We start from the raw sequence: 19703 nt of genomic DNA, 5'->3' as shown, positions 1-19703 counted from the left end.
AAGGGGAGAAAATGTTTTTCTTTTGTCTTGAAGGGGCATGTTTTGCACAATAACAGTCTTTTCATTATGTCTGCCCACGATCTCTGTGATTCATACAGTACGTTTGTTTACCTCAGTCACTGATACTACATCTGATTTTTTTTTTTTTTTCTATGAACCTGTGACTTGACACCCATACTGTTATAAAACGAAAATAAAAAGATTTTGAAAAGAAAAGATGTTCAAGTGGGCCCTGATCCAGAAAAGGTTGGGAACCTCTGGGACTGATTGGATGTTCTGTTCTCTTTGTGCAGCAAACCTGGCCGCCACCGACATCATCTTCTTGGTGTGCTGTGTTCCATTCACTGCAACCCTCTACCCCCTCCCTGGGTGGATCTTTGGAGACTTCATGTGCAAGTTTGTTGCCTTTCTCCAGCAGGTAAATGCACATAATTTGCCAAGCATTCATGTGAAAATACAAGTGCTGGGCTCGACATGAAGAACACGAACAGCTGCTGAAGGAGAAGAGTATAGTCCTAAAAGTAGTTTCAATAAGATATTCATTTGGAACCAAATGCTAATTTGAGCGTGTATGAAAAGATAGTCCCACTCCCCCATACAAATGGTTTTTCAGCATCAAGAGAGAATGAATCCTCTCTGATATTGGATGGAGTGGCCCATTTTCTAAAGGCTCCTTATAATTATCTTTTTGAGATAAGGAAGAGAGCGAAAAAAGTTGATCTACACATTTCTTGAAAAATACATGGATATGCATTTGGCCACATTTTGCAATTAGCTGCTGCGACATGTTCTTCTTTCATTCTACAACAAATTGCTTTGCTGAAAATAGCTCATCTACATATGCTCACCCCATGTTGTGAATTGTTTGAGATTCCTATTATGACATACGCATAAGAGGGACGCTAGATTAATCTCAGAGTGATCCATATCGGTTTGATGCAAGATTCATCATTTAATTCAAGCATGGACTGATTTGTAGTCTTTTGACAAAGTAGATGGGAAAGACTTCCATGCAGTCTTAACACCATATTCCTGTAAAGACTTTCAGTCTCAAACACAGGTCTATTGTTGGCCTACTGTATGACGTAAGTAAGTAAGTAGCCTTGCCGAGCCATGAGGCCCATATGGCAGGAGCCTATCTCCTGTTTCTGTAGTGTGAGGCAGCTTGATGTACAAGTACACCCCCTGGACATGACGCTAGTATGTCGCAGGGACTTACCCCCAAATCCAATCCTTGATGCTGAGTGTCAAGCAGGGATGCACTGGGTCCCATTTTTAGAGTCTTTGGTATGACCCGGCCGGGGATTGAACCCCGACCTCCCAGTCTCAGGGCGGACACTCAAACCACAAGGCCACTGTATTCTGTGCACTGTATGACATGCACAGAATATAAATTCAGGTGGTTTAATGAATCAAACACAGGTCTATTGTTGGCCTATGACATGCACAGAATATAAGTTCAGGGGGTTTAATGAATCAAACACAGGTCTATTGTTGGCCTATGACGTGCACAGAATATAAGTTCAGGTGGTTTAATGAATCAAACACAGGTCTATTGTTGGCCTATGACGTGCACAGAATATAAGTTCAGGTGGTTTAATGAATCAAACACAGGTCTATTGTTCGCCTATGACGTGCACAGAATATAAATTCAGGTGGTTTAATGAATCAAGTGATGGATGGAGTGAGCGAGCATTATAGGTATCAATATCAACACGATATAACTATCAACACGATATAACGTCCTCTCAAATATGCTTTCATCAACTCACAAACAACCGGGGAGGGCGTGCCCTGCAGAGTCTTATTATATTCCAGGTTGTAATTCTCATTCTCCCTTCCATGTCCAATCATCTTTCACATACTATGGCCCGGGCACCTCTGATTGAAGTACAAAACCGCGCGATGAAGCCACGTTGTTGCCTGAGACATACAATGACGTGCAACATGTTGGATTCCGTTGACTTCATTACCCTCGGCCATGTAGCCATGCAGTGTTGTTGACAAGGGCAATCTCTCATAGCCAGCTCAGCCTTGATAATATCGGCAAGGGCCCCTTTCATTTACAGTATGACGTCAGAAGTGCAGCAATATGTATGTGCCTTCAGAGACACTGAGACAAGGATCTCTGCTTTAAGGTCTGCTTTAAGCACATGCACTCTATTCCGTGCCTATTCAGGGAATGTCATTATACGGTAGGCCAATGAAATGAAATGAAATGATTACTATATTTACCCAGGGTATCTGGGCTAAGCTCAATAACTTGTTTCCAGCCAGGCCCTGCTCATAGAACATTTCATCGTAGTGGTTCAATGCCTTGTTCAAGGGCACTTCAGCGGTGGTAATTTTAATGTGTCGGACCGCTGATTCGAACTGGCGACCTTCCGGTATCAAGACCGCTCCGCAATCCGTTTGGCCACCGTGAACATTCGGCGAAAGTGAACAAGTATAGACCCCTGGGGCACCCCGGTTGACAGTGTCTGTACTGGAGTAGTGGCTATGTTTATTGCTCTGGTTCAGGGCTGTTGTCGTTCTTGCTAGTGGTTTCTGTACTGTAATATTCACAACTTCACGGGAATTAGGAAAACTCAATTCTCCCACACGCTGTCTATTTTTTTTTTTAGCTGCCTGTAAGTCAGAAAAATAACAGATGGACAATGATGGAAAGAGGACAATGATGTATTTGTATTTATGCTGGGGGGGGGGGGGGGGGGGGAAGGTGTGGGGAAATGAAATGTTTTGTTCTTTAAAATGTTAAAAAAAAAAATATATATATATATATATAAAAACAAAAACAAAAAAAACAGATGAGAAGATAATGAAGACATAACTTCTCTGAGGCCTATTGTGCCTCAAATACTTTGTGCAGTAACGGCATTTAGTACTGTGCCGGGGTCTTCTCTAAAGAATGGAACTACCAATGGTTCCTGTTCAGTTAATAAGCAGCCCGTCAGGTTTAAGTGAATAATGAGCGGCAGTCCTATAGTCCATCACTGTGCACTATTAGGAAAATGACATATTTTATTTATTTTTATTGGAAAGAACTGAAAGCTTTCCATTTGTTTTGGAGGCCTTATGCTGTGTTCTGGCAGATACAAAAGAAACAATTAAGATACACAGCATGGAGCTTTGTGTCCATTGTATTACCACCATTGTATTACCACTCAAACCAGCTCAACTTTTTTTGTAGCTTTCGCTGTTGTAGCTTTTGTAGCAGCTACAAATGCTGAATGTATCTTTGAATCTTCATGTCACTGGCTTCCATTGAAAAATGAATGGTATCCTGTATCTTTGTAGCTGGCAGCGGTGGCCGAACGGATTGCTGAGTGGTCTCGATACCGGAAGGTCGCCAGTTCGAATCAGCGGTCCGACACGTTAAAATTACCACCGCTGAAGTGCCCTTGAACAAGGCATTGAACCACTACGATGAAATGTTCTATGAGCAGGGCCTGGCTGGAAACAAGTTCTTGAGCTTAGCCCAGATACCCTGGGTAAATATAGTAATCATTTCATTTCATTTCATTTGGCTGCCAGTATGAACGCAGCATTGCAGGCGAGGCAAGAGAAAAACGTAGCGCATTAATAAAGATGGAAGACTGGCAGGCAGGATGAAAGGAAAGGAGTGCAGGGAGATGGTGACGTTTTCGCCTCAACATCACAAGACTAATTTACATATGAACGAGAACACACAAGGCTGTCACGACTGTCACGTGCACTCTGTCAAAAGATGAACGTGCACATTTTAAATTTTTCTTCACTTGAACACATAGGAACATACTGTAATTAGCTTTATTCATCTGAACATGGAGTCATTTCTAATGTCATTGAAAGGCGAATGGTCAGTTTTTTTCTTTTGAATATGAAGATGTATTACCGTCATGGTTATAATATGACTCACACTCTATTGACTCCATGCACTCACTGCTTCTTCTCCACTGTGTTCTCTCTTTTATATGCCTCATTATATGCCTCATAAAATCATTAGATGTTTCATTTTCCTCACAAGGCTCACAACTCTTTTTTTTAAAAGAGTGGCTTCTCCCTTTAGTGGTAACCTTTTGTGGGCTAAAAATGCAACTTTTTATTAGTCCAAAGGCCTTGGGGCATTTCAATTTTGGGCACCATAAAAACAGACAGGAAACAGACAAATATTCAGACAAATGATGTACCTGCATGGGACCGTATTGACCCAAATTTGACCAAAAACTATGAGAAATATAGGTTAAATGAACAGAAAATAGTAAGAAAGTACTAGCTCCTATATAGGCCTACCATAGAGTGCAGAATTGTCCGTTAGGTTGATGTGATACATCCCACTGAGCATTTTTTGGTTTAATAGACGTCTAATATTCGTCTAAAGGGCCGTCTAAAAATGCGATAAAAAACGGCTAAATAATGTCTATATATAGACGGTCTATATATAGACGTTTAAACAACCGCTAATCAACGTCTAATCTAAGGATAGACGTCTAATAAACTCAAATCTTTAGCCGTTTTTTATCGCATTTTTAGATACACGTCTAATAGCTGTCTTTTGCTCAGTGGGATAGAATAGCAAAACAAAATGTAGGTTAGGTACAATATTAATACATAAGGAAATAGTCTAGTATTTAATGCGCAGCAAATTAGATCCAGGTGGAGTTTAGGATGTAACATTAATTGACATTGACGTTGTTCCTCTAATCCAGGGTTCCCCAATTAATTTTCCTCAAGGGCCATATTTTGACTAGGGAACCAGGCTGGGGGCCGAGTCCGCACGCGCGAAAAATTGGGTTTTTTATTTTTTCATTAATTAATTAAAAATTATTCTCAACCAGTGGTCCGGGGACCACCAGTGGTCCTTGAGGGGGTGCCCACTTTGCCATGCATAGGCTACTTTTTTTTTAAAATTCTTCCAGGGGCCACAAGGGGGCGTTCCGCGGGCCGCAAATGGCCGCCTATTGGGGAACCCTGCTCTAATCCAATCGATTGATCATTAAAATGCTCTGAAAATGCATGCAGCCCACCCATCTGGCCATTTAACAGTTCAGTGGTCAGATTTTCAAGTGGGCCCATTGTTTGGTTTTGGTTTCTCGCAGCAATAATAAACAATAAAGAGATAATGAATAATAGCCACAATAGTACGAAGACATGCAAGCCATGTACATTAGTCAGAGCATGCACACTTTGAGGTGCTTGAAGATGATGTGTGTGCATGATTCCTACTTCTAAATATTATAGTCATACTGTATACAGTGTGGAATGTATGTGGTCAGTCAGTCAGTCAGTCAGTCAGTCAGTCAGTCAGTCAATGAATATTGGATATTCTAGGCTGGCCAAATAAATATTTTAATAATAATTGTTGTTTAATAATTAATTCAATGAAAGACTGTTTATGATGAATATTTAATAGTGCTCTGCATGGCCTGATATACATCAAATATACTGCATACATCAAACCACTTTCAAAGATTTCAGAGGCAGTTTTATTTATTTATTTATTTTTTCATTGAGATCATAGATCAGTTCAAACTATTAAACTTAGGGAATTGGTCCCACAGATGGTACATATATTATTGAGACAAGACATCATATTTGAACGCAACATAATCTTGACATGTAGTATCTATACAGTAGCTCCTGACCAGTTCATGCTAAAATGCATCTCTGACAAGGTGCCCAACAGGGATGTCCAGGCCCGTGCAAAAGTACCATCCATGTACGCCCTCGTGAAACAGAGACGTCTTCGCTGGCTGGGTCATGTGTGCCATGTGGAGAATGGCAGAATCTCTAAAGACCTCCTCTATGAAGAGCTCGCTTCGGGAAAGAAGCCATGAGGACGGCCACAGCTATACAAAGACATAAGCAATGAGGACGGCCACAGCTATACAAAGACATAAGCAATGAGGACGGCCACAGATATACAAAGACATAAGCAATGAGGACGGCCACAGCTATACAAAGACATAAGCAATGAGGACGGCCACAGCTATACAAAGACATAAGCAATGAGGACGGCCACAGCTATACAAAGACATAAGCAAGCAAGACCTAAATGCGACAAACATCGACACAACCACATGGGAAGTCTCAGCAAAACACCTGGAGGCTTGAAACCCAGAAGGGGCTGCAGAGGTTTGAAGAACACCTGCAGCACCTTGATAGTATAATGCCATGTTTAGTTCTTGCTTATTGTAAATCGCTCTGGATTAAGAGCTTCTGCTAAATGCCTAAATTGTAATGTACAGTACACAGTGGCTGCTGCTCACGCACCTTATATAATATATATACAAAAGCTTGTAAATATCTGAGACCACACAGAAGAAAACCCTTTACGCTTTTTATATATACTTTATTGAAAAATATTCAGGGGTTTACAAATTATGCAAAAATTACATTAAGTTACACACATATAAGTTACAATACAAAATATATATATATATATATATATATATATATATATATCAAGGCATTTCAATACAAAAGGTTTTTTTTTTTTTCTTTCTTTTTTTTTTTACAATGTTAATAGGTGCCATGGTGTCAGTTTCTTTTATCTTGAGTCAAGAGTTCTTTGTCTTTTCAGTTCTGTTTGGATTTGTTTAAAGACCACCTCCCCTGAGATGGCCTCCTGGTGAATCACCATGGCACACCTGGTTTTCCACAACTTATTTACAACTGTGCAAATAATAGACCAGTAAAACTCCTGTTCTACGGCAGACATTTTTCCCCCAAAAACCCGATACATAGCAGCACTGTAGTTTACCTTAATTTTAAAACCAATTTGTGGCATTTTCCCCCACACAAAGCTAGACCTCTGGCAGTCTACAAGCAGGTGCTCAATTGTCTCATCTTGACCACAATTTAGGATTGGGCATTTAACGGTTTTGACGAAGCAGCTCCATTTCACTAAGTGCTCTCACTGCTAGTCTCCTCACAGAGACCAGCCACATGACCGCTCTCTTTTTTTCAGAGATATTTTTACTACTAATATTTTTTAAGCAAACCCGCTTTTGATTTTCATCTAGATATTTGTAGGGAAAAATGCCACCATATAAATCGTCACATATTTTGCCATAAATGCATTTACTTGACATTTCTGTCCAATCGATATTCAGATGTGCAGAAGTAAACAACAAATCGCCATACATCACTTTAAAATAAGGCACTGAGCTTCTTGCCCGGCCCTTCTTTTTGGTCCAGCTCAGTGCCTCCACTATCCACATAGCCCTCCGTTTAAAACCAGCTGCTACATTTTTACAAAACGACATTTTAGTTTAAGTCCTAAGTCCACAGCCCCAAGGCCTCCATTATTTGTCCTCTTATACAATAGGTTTCTCTTTGTAACTTCTCTAGTGGTTCCCCATATGAAATTAACTAGTGTTTTATTTATGTATTTCAGTGTCTGGTCCTTGGGAGGAAATATAGTCGCCAAAAATAGCAGTTTTGCCAATACATATGTCTTAATAATCATAATCTTTGTTCTATAACAGCATGATTTGTTTTCCCATTTTTCTAAGTCCTCCTTTATTTCTTTATCTTTATTATCCCAGTTTTTTTCATAACTGCCATTATTACTAAACTTTACCCCGAGGACTGTCATTGTTTCTGTGTACCTTTATATTTATATTTGGCTTTGCCTCACTCCTCCCGAACCAGACACCTTTAGTCTTATCATGGTTTAATCTGGAACCTGAGATCTCTTCATAAAGTGCCAAGTGCTCATGTAAAATGTCTAATTCATTCTTATTTTTGAGTGGTGCAAACCACTCCAACAACCAGCTTTGTCTGTTTGTGTCTATGTATGTGTGTACCTGTACGTGTGTGTATACCTGTACGTGGGACCCAAAAAAATGAGCATGGTTAGTGGTTACTATGGTCACTGACATTACGTCAGACCACAGCTGATCAGGCTATATAAGACCTTGCACCACTCAGTTCACACGGGTGTGATTTTTAATTATGATGGTGATATCGTCGGCGTAAGCCAAAACAACGACTCGCTCTCCACCACTAGTTTTTATACCTGTGAGCCTTTTATCATTCTTGATCTTATGTAATAACGGATTAATAGCTAAGATATAAAGTGCAGTGGACAAGGGGCACCCTTGTTTCACACCCCTCTTCATTTCAAAGGTCTCTGTTAGAACACCATTTACATTAACTTGAACTGTGGACTGGGCATACAACAATTTGATCAGATTAATAAAATCATGATGAAAGCCGTATACCTTTAAGACCTCCCACAAATACTCTCTGGAAATAACATCAAACACTTTTTTTTGGTCTAAGCTTATAATAAAACAACCCTCATTTGTATACCCACTTGTTATATCCCTTAAAATACCCAAGTTATCCCACATCAACCTTCCCTTAATAGCTTCTAGATCTGTATTTAATCGATTAACTATTATTTTTGCAAGTATTTTATAATCTACATTCATTAACGTAACATGTTCACCCGGGTGTGATTTCATTACGTCAGACGTGATTTCATTCCGTCAGACAGGCTATATTACACCACTCAGTTCACACGGGTGTGATTTTTATATATATAAGCGATATAACCCCATGGTAGAAGGATGAATGCATTTTGCCTTCCTTGATCCCATCATTATATACAGAGGTTAGCAGTTCTACTAATTCATTTGAAAACCCTTTACCTGGTCCTGTACTGTACAAACCTGTACAAACTTTCTTTCTTTTTCCTGCTTGATCTCATTACCCGAGAGAGAGAGAGAGAGAGAGAGAGAGAGAGAGAGAGAGAGAGAGAGAGAGAGAGAGAGATCTCAGCTCATCTCTCTCTCTCTCTCTCTCTCTCTCTATGTGACATACAGATCAGCTGCTATGATATAAGAGAATGATATAAAATGGAACACAGAGCTGTGGGACACATATAGAAAATATATTTTGTCTAATGGTTTCTCTCTCGAAAGGCTATTTCAAAGGAATATGGTTCAGCATCACACAGCATGACGCATACTAAATCCCTTTGAGAAGCATTGTAACTATGTTCATCATGTTGTGCATGGAATACGAAGAGACACGGAGATGGAAGTTCAAGCATAATAGTCTCAAAGGGACTACATTGATGACGTAGAGGAACTTCTGGGGTAATGTATTTTTCATCAGAATAGCCTTTAGAATATAATCAAGGTTTGAAAAGTCTAATCATAATCGTAAGCATAAGTATGGAATAGATATTTTTCATATGACAGCTCCACTGGCTCCCATGAATAGATAAACACCACGGTTCTCTCTGGAACTCACTCCCAAGCCACGTCAATGCAGTCTCCACCCTCTATTATTTTAAAATTGCCTTTTCTATTTTTTTTTTTACTTTACTGTTTTTAGAACTCTGTAGTCCCAATTTCTCTCTTTCAGTAACAAGTTATTTGTTTTGTTTTGTTTGTAAAGCGTCTTCATGCAGGAGTGCAGCTCCTCTGCCGTTGTGAGGACAGTGTCCCTCTTCAGCTGGTCTACATACTTAAGCAATATTACACTCGAGGGTGTTCTTTATCGTCATTAATGCACGCCTGCGATGCTGCATGAACTCGCCCTGAAAGGCAGTGCAGAAGTGCATTGCATATACAACCGTTGACCTTAAAACTAAGATAATCACTACAAAATCTAAATTTTTTAATGACAGATGTAGCCACTACAACCACAAATGTCCCAAGAAACTCGCTAGCCTAGTGTGGCCAGGGCACTTGGGCCCGGACACAGAACCAACAGACTACGCCACCATGGGAGTTTCACCCAGAGAATATATGATAATATACAAGTAAGACGCGTAAACGCGGGAAGTGAACGAAGCTGTTGTGGCAGTCTGACACACACACACACACACACACACACACAGAGAGAGACCTCTGTATCGTTCCAATTTCAGTTCATAGTTGCCCTCTGGTGGCGGGCGGGTGGTGTTACAGCGTGACACACAGACAGACAAACTGACACACAGACAGCCAGTTTCGGCCAGCTTCTATAGTTAGTGCTCACTTCGTTCGCAATAATGATACACCACAGGGTTGAGATAAGGAGGAGCAGAGACGTGTGGTTCCAGTACAAATACATAATATTTTATTTAGGCTCAAGGCAGAGTACTTATACTTTAATCACTTAAAACGGCAAGGAAGGGTCATCAGGTTAGAAATATAATTCTTTACTTGAACAACCTATTTAAAAGGAGGACTACAAAATGTATCAAAACCAGGTTAAAATGTCATTCACTATAACTCTATAGAGCGTCGCAGTCCCGCCTCCTACCCTGGACCAGGAAATGAAACCCAATGCATTTTTCCCATAGACATTTCTTAAAGTATTTATTTAAAGACGGTTACGCCGCGGACAAAGCCAACTCGAGTCGTGACAACTCATGACAACACAAACAATATTTTGGACCAAACAAATAATTACAAAGAAGAAAAACAACAAAAAAAGTGTTGTAACCTGCCGTTTTGTTCTTCTTTCTAATTATTTGTTTGGTCCAAAATATTGTTTGTGTTGTCATGAGTTGTCACGACTCGAGTTGGCTTTGTCCGCGGCGTAACCGTCTTTAAATAAATACTTTAAGAAATGTCTATGAGGAAAATGCATTGGGTTTTATTTCCTGGTCCAGGGTAGGAGGCGGGACTGCGACGCTCTATAATGTTACCAGTACAGTCAGGGAGTGAGGGAGGTGAGGGGGAATCTAATAGTTTCAGCGCCACCAGATGATCGCACAGTCACACTTCATACTGCATGCAGGCACAGCAAAGTTAGAACAAGAGTTAGTAAAGCAAAGCAAAGTTCTTTGTTTACCCAGGGAAGTGGACTAAGCTCGAGATGCTTGTTTACAGCCACACCCTGCTCATTGAACATTTCATGGTAGGGGTTCAATGCCTTGCTCAAGGGCACTTCAGCGGTGGTAATTTGAACGTGCCGGTCCGGGGATTCGAACTGACGACCTTCCGGTATCAAGACCGCTCCGCAAACCGTTCGGCCACCGCTGCCCCCAGTTAACACAATCATTCCCGGGATTCCTTCAAAATAGGAGCTCTGGGGTGCCGGGAAAACATGGCCAAGTCAGAAATGAAGCGCTAGTATATCCATCAGATCAAAACCACGGAGACCGTCCGTGGATTAGGAGAGACGAGGCATTCTTTCTGCCACGCTAGTGAACAGTAAGCTAATATGAATGACGACGGCGTACGGTGGCCTTAGAGGCTCACTCAAAAGTTTTCAGACTACTATTATAGTAATAATAATAACAGACATGTCATTTAATTAAAGACTGAAATGGAAAACAAACACAGTGTGTGTGTGTGTGTTTGTGTGCGTGCGTGCGTGCGTGTGTACTAGAAAGTCATATCAGTGTCAGGCTCTTCACACACATTTTGGCATTCTGCACAGCAGAACTCATAGAGGGAAGGCCAACGGAGAGGCAATGGCACTTTCCACTCTCTCTACAATTTCCATCTTTGCAGTACAAATGAGTTGTCTCTCACCTCTGTAGGTGCGGTGGGGGTTCTTAAATAAGGCTGCTTCAATTGCTCCATCACTGACAATCTATCCCTTGTCGGTTTAGGGATGTGCCTGTGGGCTGTGGCACACGCTGTCTGCCTACTGCCTAGTACATTGCTCTTTGAACACGTTGTTCAAATGTGTGTGTGTTTGTTAGTGGAAGATTTGCAGAGGCTGCATCTGTTGTTGATGCAATTATGAGCCTCAGTTCATCCAAGTTGGTGCACATTCTTCCATTTTCATTTATGTGCATATACTCTCTAATAGGAATCCATTTGTGTAATGCTTCTATGAATTTAGAGGCCTGCAATTCTCAACACAATTAATTAATCTACGCACCTCTGCGTAGATTGATATTGTTGGAATATTGGATATTTCCATTCATTATCAATTGCCTCAATATGGAATACATACTCCCAAAAACACAAGAATGGATAGCACGAACACAACAGGGAGGGTTAAACAATGCCAACTGAGAAGGAATTTGACTACAAAACCTTTTTGATTATGTAATATAATATACATTTGGTATGTATCAAAAAGTAAGGCGTTATTCCAGCATGAAAATAATGTTTTATGATTCCAGAGAAGGCGTATGTATAAATCAGTCTCATTTGCAACTAAAACGGTACTAGGCTACACACAACCACTGGTTAATGTGTAACAGCTTATTTGACATACATGTATGGTTTTAGTTTTAGTTTTTGTAAATCTGATAACGTAAAGGATTCCTCACCACAAAAGTCACATTTCCGCCTAAACTAGAGGTATGTTTAAAGGACTATTCAGTACATTCTGACTCTTTGGTGAAGTAGGGTAGAGGTTCATACCTCAGCAAATTTGTATAGGTTTTTGTCACCTTTGCTCTATTCAGACTGGCCTTTTCAGAGATTGGGGTAAATCTAAACTAAAGAATAGCCAACAATCCATTTCATTAATGGGAGACTAGGAAAAAACATGGTTGCGTTTTGTTCTAACTCGGGTAGGGCTATCTCAAAAACTAAGGCCCTTCTTAAGGACTTAACAGGACTATATAACTGTAGGTGGACAGGCAGCTTGTAGATCTGCTATTTTGGGTCCCGGCCTCTTTTGGGTATCGGCCTGACAAGTTTGGGAACCACTGCACTATAGCAGGGGTTCTCAACGTTTTTGGCCGGGGACCCCCGGAAATGCTTTGGCAATGTCTCGGGACCCCCGCCCCGCCCCCTCCCGACCCCCAATATAAATCGACTGCTACAATAACCATAACCCATTTTGGGCGGGAACCCCTTTTGGTGTTTTAAGCATTATGTTATAATTTAGCTATTGAAAAATAGCAGATCTACAAGCTCATAGCGCGCCACCGAGTGGCGCGCTATGAGCTTGTAGGTCTGCTATTTTTGAAAAACCGTGAAAAAAAGAAAAAAAATCTTTTTATTTTTTGACAATAATTTGGGGACCCCCTAAAATAATTTGGCGACCCCCCGAGGGGTCGCGACCCACGGGTTGAGAACCACTGCACTATAGAGGCACTTGCCGAGTCGACTCTTTGGTGACAGTGGGACAAGGGTGAAGCCTAGATAGCTATGTGTCTCTCTCCCAACAATGGCCCTGCTCAGTGTGACGAGTGCATAGTCAAGCATGACGATGAAGAGGTATGCCGGCGTTGTCCTGCAGTACTCTCCTTCCAAGATGTCACCTCAGTGGTGTGGTCGGGCATGGCCGGACCGTGTGTCCGTGGGACCCAGGCAATGTTTTCACAAGCTTCAACACGATCCCGCATACACTGAGTAATGAGTAATGTCCAGTATCTTTACCCTGTGTGGACTGAGTCAAAGGCTTTTCGGTGGTCGGTGAAGGTTGTTATTATCAAGGTTCTTGTTTTTGACCCCAGTACAATTAAGTGGGGTTAAAAAAACATGATCGCTTGATTATGCGAGTTGCACCATCAATTTCAAATGTAAACCGCTATGAACTACAGATTTGGGGTTTAATTAGCATTCTGTTGATGTGGCGCATTGGGTAGATTAATTGAATTCAGTATTCTTCACCATAATTGGAAATTTAATGGGTTTCTGTGTTCATATGTTAATTACTATGCTATCACAGCAGCATTACCAACCCTTCACAGCTCTGCACTCCTTCCAACTCCTCAATACGCTTACTTTTTCTTTCTCCGTCATACCCTCTCGCTTTCTCTCTCTCTGTCTCTCTGTGTGTGTCTAAGATAGAGCTCTCTGTCACTCACACTCACACACATACACACACACGAGCATGCACGCACGCACGCACACACACACACACACACACACACACACACAAACACACACACACACACGCACACGCACACACACTCGCACGCAGCAGCAGGCACTCTCATTCATCCCATGTGCTTCAAAAACAAGAGCACAATTAGGAGACCTCAGAAATATCGTAGAAGCAATTAAAGAAAAGGCTGTTTCTCTTCGGTATCAAGTAGCTGCTTACAGGATGCATCTTTAATTCCTGCTGAAGTGAATGAACGCTGTCCACATCCAAAGTGTCTTTAATACTCACGGTTACTCCGTACAGTTGTTCAGACATTGAGCATTGGTGGTTTGGCATGCTGTTCTTGTTTTGTTTTTGTTGATCTTTATTATAGAGTTGAGATTCAAAATATATATTTTAAAGGGCGTCCTGCCCAAGACAGCAGAACAAAAAGTTTCATATAAATAATAACGGGACATGACAGTGGTCGAGTAGTCTTTGACCCTGTTTATGAATAGACACAGTTTGGTCATCTAACGTCTCTTACTGTAAGCACGCCAGCACGGTACCGCTAAACAGTGGCACAAGAAAAATGCAACAATGACTTAGTGTTTAAGTTTAACTGAGTGTATACATGGATACCACTGAGGATTTTATGGTACAAGCTATGAGATTATTTCCCAATTGTGTACATAGACGATCACCACACAAACATGTGGACTGTGTGTGTGTGTGCGTGTGTGCGGGTGTGCGTGCTCTTCCTTCCTGTAGATGACAGTGCAAGCCACCTGCATCACCCTGACTGCCATGAGTGGAGACCGCTGTTATGTCACTGTCTACCCGCTCAAGTCCCTCCGCCACCGCACCCCAAGAGTTGCCATGATCGTCAGTGTCTGCATTTGGATTGGTCAGCTAATAGGCTACTCTATTTGTTGTTTATATGATTAAAAACAAACTTGACAACAGAAATGTAGAAGATAATTCGAATGTAAATGTAAATTACATTCCCATTTCATAAACTAAAACTTGAGCGAGCTGTCACCTGACTTGTTTGCACCTTTGCAAAAAATGGTGCTTCTTGAGTGGGTTTGACTCATTTTCATGGATCGGGAGGTTGAGCAAAAGGAATCATTTGGATGTCCCGTCTTCCTTTTTCATAAGATGGTGGTTGTTCCCGGCACTACAATACTTAACCGTTGTTTAGTGCAGGGGTCTTTCAAAAGGGGTCTGGGACCCCTAGGGCCGGGGGTCCTCAGAGTTTCTACAGGGGGGCGCCAAATGTTTTTTGAGGGGCGCTAGCCCCTCCTATATTCAGATATTAGTGAAGATTTTCGTCTTACACAAACATTAAATTCCCATTGACAATGAATGAAGAATTTATGTCATATGTGGACGAGGCAGCAAATCGTCTATTTTCGTCCTACACAAATTCCCATTGACAATTAATGGAGCATTTACGTCATATATGTGTCTGAGCAAATAGGTAAATAGGTAATAGGTTAGAGGAAAAAAGAGCAGACCAAATACAGAGTGAAAGGTCAAGTATTGACCGTTCGGTTAGATGTCTGCAAATACAGTAATATAATCCATTTGGGGCCAGCCTGTGGAGGCTTTTTACTGTAAGTCATTAAAATATTTTGCAGTCTGCATTGTGATATGTGACCTTCTATACAGTAATGTATTCGTTAAAAGTCTAGCAGCCGCATTCTGCAGCAGCTGGAGGCGGTGTATGTAGAGGAGCAACTCAGGGTAGTGAGTAAACAATGAATAATAATAATCCAACCGGGAGGGGAAAATGGAGCTTTAACTCGTCTTGAGGTGTCAGTAGAGACCTGATTTTGGCAATGTTTCTTAATTGAAAGAAAGAACTTTGGACCACTTTTTTTGAGTGGTGCAAACCACTCCAACAACCAGCTTTGTCTGTATGTTTGTGTCCGTGCACAGGTGAGCATGGTTACCATGGTCACTGACATTATGTCAGACCACAGCTGATCAGGCTATATAAGACCTTGCACCACTCAGTTCACACGGATGTGATTTTTTTAAATAGTGTGTGTGTCTCAAAGAATAAAGAATAAATCCATGACAATAATTATAATAATTCAAGTTTCAACTAATTCAGTAATTGTCCTACCCAGGCTCCTTCATCCTGTCCACACCTATTTTCATGTACCAGCGCATTGAGGAGGGCAACTGGTACGGCCCCCAGCAGTACTGCGTGGAGAGATTCCCCTCCAAGACCCATGAGAGAGCCTTCATCCTCTACCAGTTCATAGCTGCCTACCTGCTGCCTGTCCTCACCATCACCTTCTGCTATGCACTCATGGTGAAGAGAGTGGGTCAGCCCACAGTGGAGCCAGTCGATAACAACTACCAGGTGCGCAAGTGTTTAATGGCTATAATTAACCTATCATCTCAAGCAAGTTTGAGGTCTCTGCAAGATTATTTTTATACTGAATACTTTCATACTGAGATGAATGGAATGTCTTCCTCAAAAAGCAATCTATATAATAGGCCTACTTTGGTCTTTGGAAATGTATGAGCAGTAATGTTATGTACAGTATATTGAGTCCCAGTGAAATGAAATTAAATGAAATGAAATGAAATCTATATTTACCCAGGGTATCTGGGCTAAGCTCAAGAACTTGTTTCCAGCCAGGCCCTGCTCATAGAACACATTTCATCGTAGTGGTTCAATGCCTTGTTCAAGGGCACTTCAGCGGTGGTAATTTTAACGTGTCGGACCGCTGATTCGAACTGGCGACCTTCCGGTATCAAGACCGCTCCGCTATCCGTTCGGCCACCGCTGCCACATATTCGGCCACCGCTGCCACCGCTGCCAGTCAATTAGGGCTGACCCTAATTAATCGACGATCGATCGATATGCACGGGAATCGATCTTGAAATAAAAAATCGAATAGTCATTAAAAAAAAAAGCGGCCGCTTTTGTTCCGCGAGCCGGCCCATTTGGTCCACGAGCCATGCTGCATGCTGGCGCCTCGCAGACCTCGCAACGCCTCCTCCCCTCTCCCCCCTCACTCGTGGTAACAACAAGGAAGTCAACAAGAACAGCTGCAGCCTGCAGTCATGCCGCCCAAAAATAAATCAAAAGTGTAGAATCCCTGATTCTGGATAGAATGATTCCCAGCCACTACAACCCCTTCGGATTCGGAACGCATCTTCTCCAAAGCGGGATTTATTGTCTCTTTTCTGCACTAATATAAGTACGGTAACTAACTATAATATTGCACTCTCAGAGACAGAGACGCTTGTGCGAACGGTGCGGCCGCACAGGGCCTCACGGAGTCGCGCCTGCGAGATGGCATTTTTGTATTCGTTGAAATGGAACGGCTTTACGTGTCTGTCTGTCTGTCTGTCTCTCTCTCTCTCTCTCACTCTAAGCAATTCTCTCTCTCTCTCTCTCTCTCTCTCTCTCAAAGCAATTCTCTCTCTCTCTCTCTCTCTCTCTCTCTCTCTCTCAAAGCAATTCTCTCTCTCTCTCTCTCTCTCTCTCAAAGCAATTCTCTCTCTCTCTCTCTCTCTCTCTCTCTCTCAAAGCAATTCTCTCTCTCAAAGCAATTCTCTCTCTCTCTCTCTCTCTCTCTCTCTCTCTCTCTCTCTCTCTCTCTCTCATATATTTCCATTTTGCACCAATATTATTACTGTCTTAATACAGTGTTGCTTTTTACAAATAAAATAAGCAAATTAAGAAGGTTGATCGCAAAGTTAGTGTGCTACTTTGATGGGAATGCGACGCGATTAAGAACACCTGCCTGGGTGCTGTGCGAACAGTGAATCATTATATAGTTTCTTACCTTGTGGCTCGTGCTGGTTTGAAGAAAGAAGAATTATAGGCATAATCCAATTATAATACAAGGTTTCTTTGTCTGGAGGATGGAGATCCAACACTATGTCATATTATTAAAGTAGGCTAAGTAAACTTTAAGAAGAGCTGGTCAGTGAGAAGCTGCTCCGCTCTGCTAATTGATCTGACCTATATTTGCGCAACTGACTGGCATTTGGTAGCCTAGTAATTATACTTATTTGGCAGCACCTGCAATTCAGTAACCTACAGGCCTACACATTTCAAAAGGCTTTCATATGCTATTAATATTTTTTCTAATAAGTTTTGTCCTTATAGATAGAAATGTGATCATTTTTGTATAGTTTTGGATATTAATTAATTAATTATTAAAGCACAGGGCCTCACATTTCTCCCAGGCAGCTCTGATTGTGTGCGCCTCGCAGCAAGCACTCGTCTCGCTGCTGTCATAAAGCCTTGATTAAATGACGCTTTATTTCAGTTAATTTTACGGCAAGATAAGGAAAATGCCTTTCCTTTACACTTGCGTGTGCTGTTTCCACGAAGCCTTTTTATTTGAGAGGTAATGCCTGTGTCAGGCAGTTTTATTTAATGTTGACTTGTTATGGTCGGATGTTTTATTTTAAGCCTAACTATTTGTGCGTCACTGCTTTCATGAAGGCTGCTACAATTGGGCGGATTGGGTGAAAGCAAAAATTGTTGCTTATCGTTAAATAAAATAATTGAGACCAATCCAAGCATGCGTTTCTCTCTGCTATATTTTTATTTATTTTAAGCCTAATTCATTGTGCGTCACTGCTCGCCTCGCACCCAACCAAGCTTTAGTCATATTCCATCATATTCAAGTGCTTTTGGAGAGAAATGATAGTCACTTTCAGTAGTAGAGCACTGTAGAGGGGAGCTGTCTGTGACTGTAACTGTGCCCAGGTGATGATGGTCGTTGATGCTCATCAAGGAAGGCAATTATGTTTCTGCACTGTCAAAAGTAATGCTACTTCTTTTGCAATGTAGTTAAATAAAAAATCTCAGGGGGGAAGATAAATTATATAAAATTAAAAAAACGGCAATGTCTCACAACGGGTAAGGGCTAGTACAAGTAAGACGCGCGAACGCAGCTCGTAAATTGCAAAAACAACAATTAGAATAAATTACGTAATGTAATTTTTAAGGGTTTTTTTAAGTTAAGTTTTTCTTTAAGTTACGTTTTTTTTAAGTTTTTCCTTTTAAAGTTTTTCCCTTTTAAGTTTTTTTTAAGTTAAGTTTTGTGTGTGTGCGTGCGTGCGTGCGTGCATGCGTGCGTGTGTGTGTGTGTGTGTGTGCGTGCACGTGTGTGTGTGTTTTTGTGTGATACAGCTGCGCCCTCTGGTGGTGGGCGGGTGGTGTTACAGCGTGACAGACACACAGACAGACAGACAGACATGATCTGCTGGGTCTCATAGTAAATGCTCACTGCGTTCGCAACTAATAATTAGCAAGTTTTTAAGACCTCCTCTCCCTTCCCAGGTGAACCTGCTGTCGGAGAGGACCATCAGCATCAGGAGGAAGGTCTCCAAGATGGTGGTGGTGATCGTGCTGCTCTTCACGCTCTGCTGGGGTCCCATTCAGTTCTTTGTCCTCTTCCAGTCCTTCTATCCGAGCTACCGGCCCAACTACGCCACCTATAAGATCAAGACGTGGGCCAACTGCATGTCCTACGCCAACTCCTCCGTCAACCCCATAGTCTACGGCTTCATGGGAGCCAGCTTCCGCAAGTCCTTCAAGAAGACGTTCCCGTTCCTGTTCAAACACAAGATCAGAGACGGGAGCACGGCCTCCAGGACGGCCAACGCCGAAATCAAATTCGCCGCAGAGGAAGGAAACAACAACAACCAGAATGCAGTGGCAACTTGATTTTGAAGAACGAGAATTTGTATATTTACATTTTATGAGCAGCACTTCAGAAAACATTGCAAGTAATCTAACAGAGAGAGAGAGAGAGAGAGAGAGAGAGAGAGAGAGAGAGAGAGAGAGAGAGAGAGAGAGAGAGAGAGAGAGAGAGAGAGATATTAACATTCCAAACAGCTTCTTTTGTTGTCCTCCCAAGCCATGGGAAAACGTCCTCTCAGTCTATGGGAAATTGTGAGTCTGGGAGGGGGGGGGAAGGGCTCCCCATTGGCGTAAAGGATAGCCATGG

The 19703-nt window shown here is 41.7% G+C and overlaps 1 protein-coding gene across 1 annotated transcript in view; it reads left to right on the top strand.

Annotated features, from left to right (window-relative positions):
• The window catches only part of kiss1ra (KISS1 receptor a), a gene marked incomplete at its 5' end in the record, with an annotated part of 33758 nt that extends 14287 nt beyond the window's left edge, over window positions 1–19471 (top strand). The window contains 4 exons of the mRNA XM_079529347.1: window positions 294–418; window positions 14479–14614; window positions 15846–16084; window positions 19034–19471. Coding sequence (XP_079385473.1) covers window positions 294–418; window positions 14479–14614; window positions 15846–16084; window positions 19034–19420 — 887 coding nt within the window. The 3' untranslated portion in view covers window positions 19421–19471. The remainder of the gene's footprint in view (window positions 1–293; window positions 419–14478; window positions 14615–15845; window positions 16085–19033) is intronic.
• Window positions 19472–19703: the final 232 nt, after the last annotated feature.

The sequence above is a fragment of the Electrona antarctica genome (genome assembly GCF_951216825.1).
Source record: "Electrona antarctica genome assembly, chromosome: 19".
Classification (NCBI taxonomy): Eukaryota; Metazoa; Chordata; class Actinopteri; order Myctophiformes; family Myctophidae; genus Electrona; species Electrona antarctica.
Note: the sequence above shows the minus strand (reverse complement) of the source record. Positions and strands in the feature narration are given on the sequence as shown.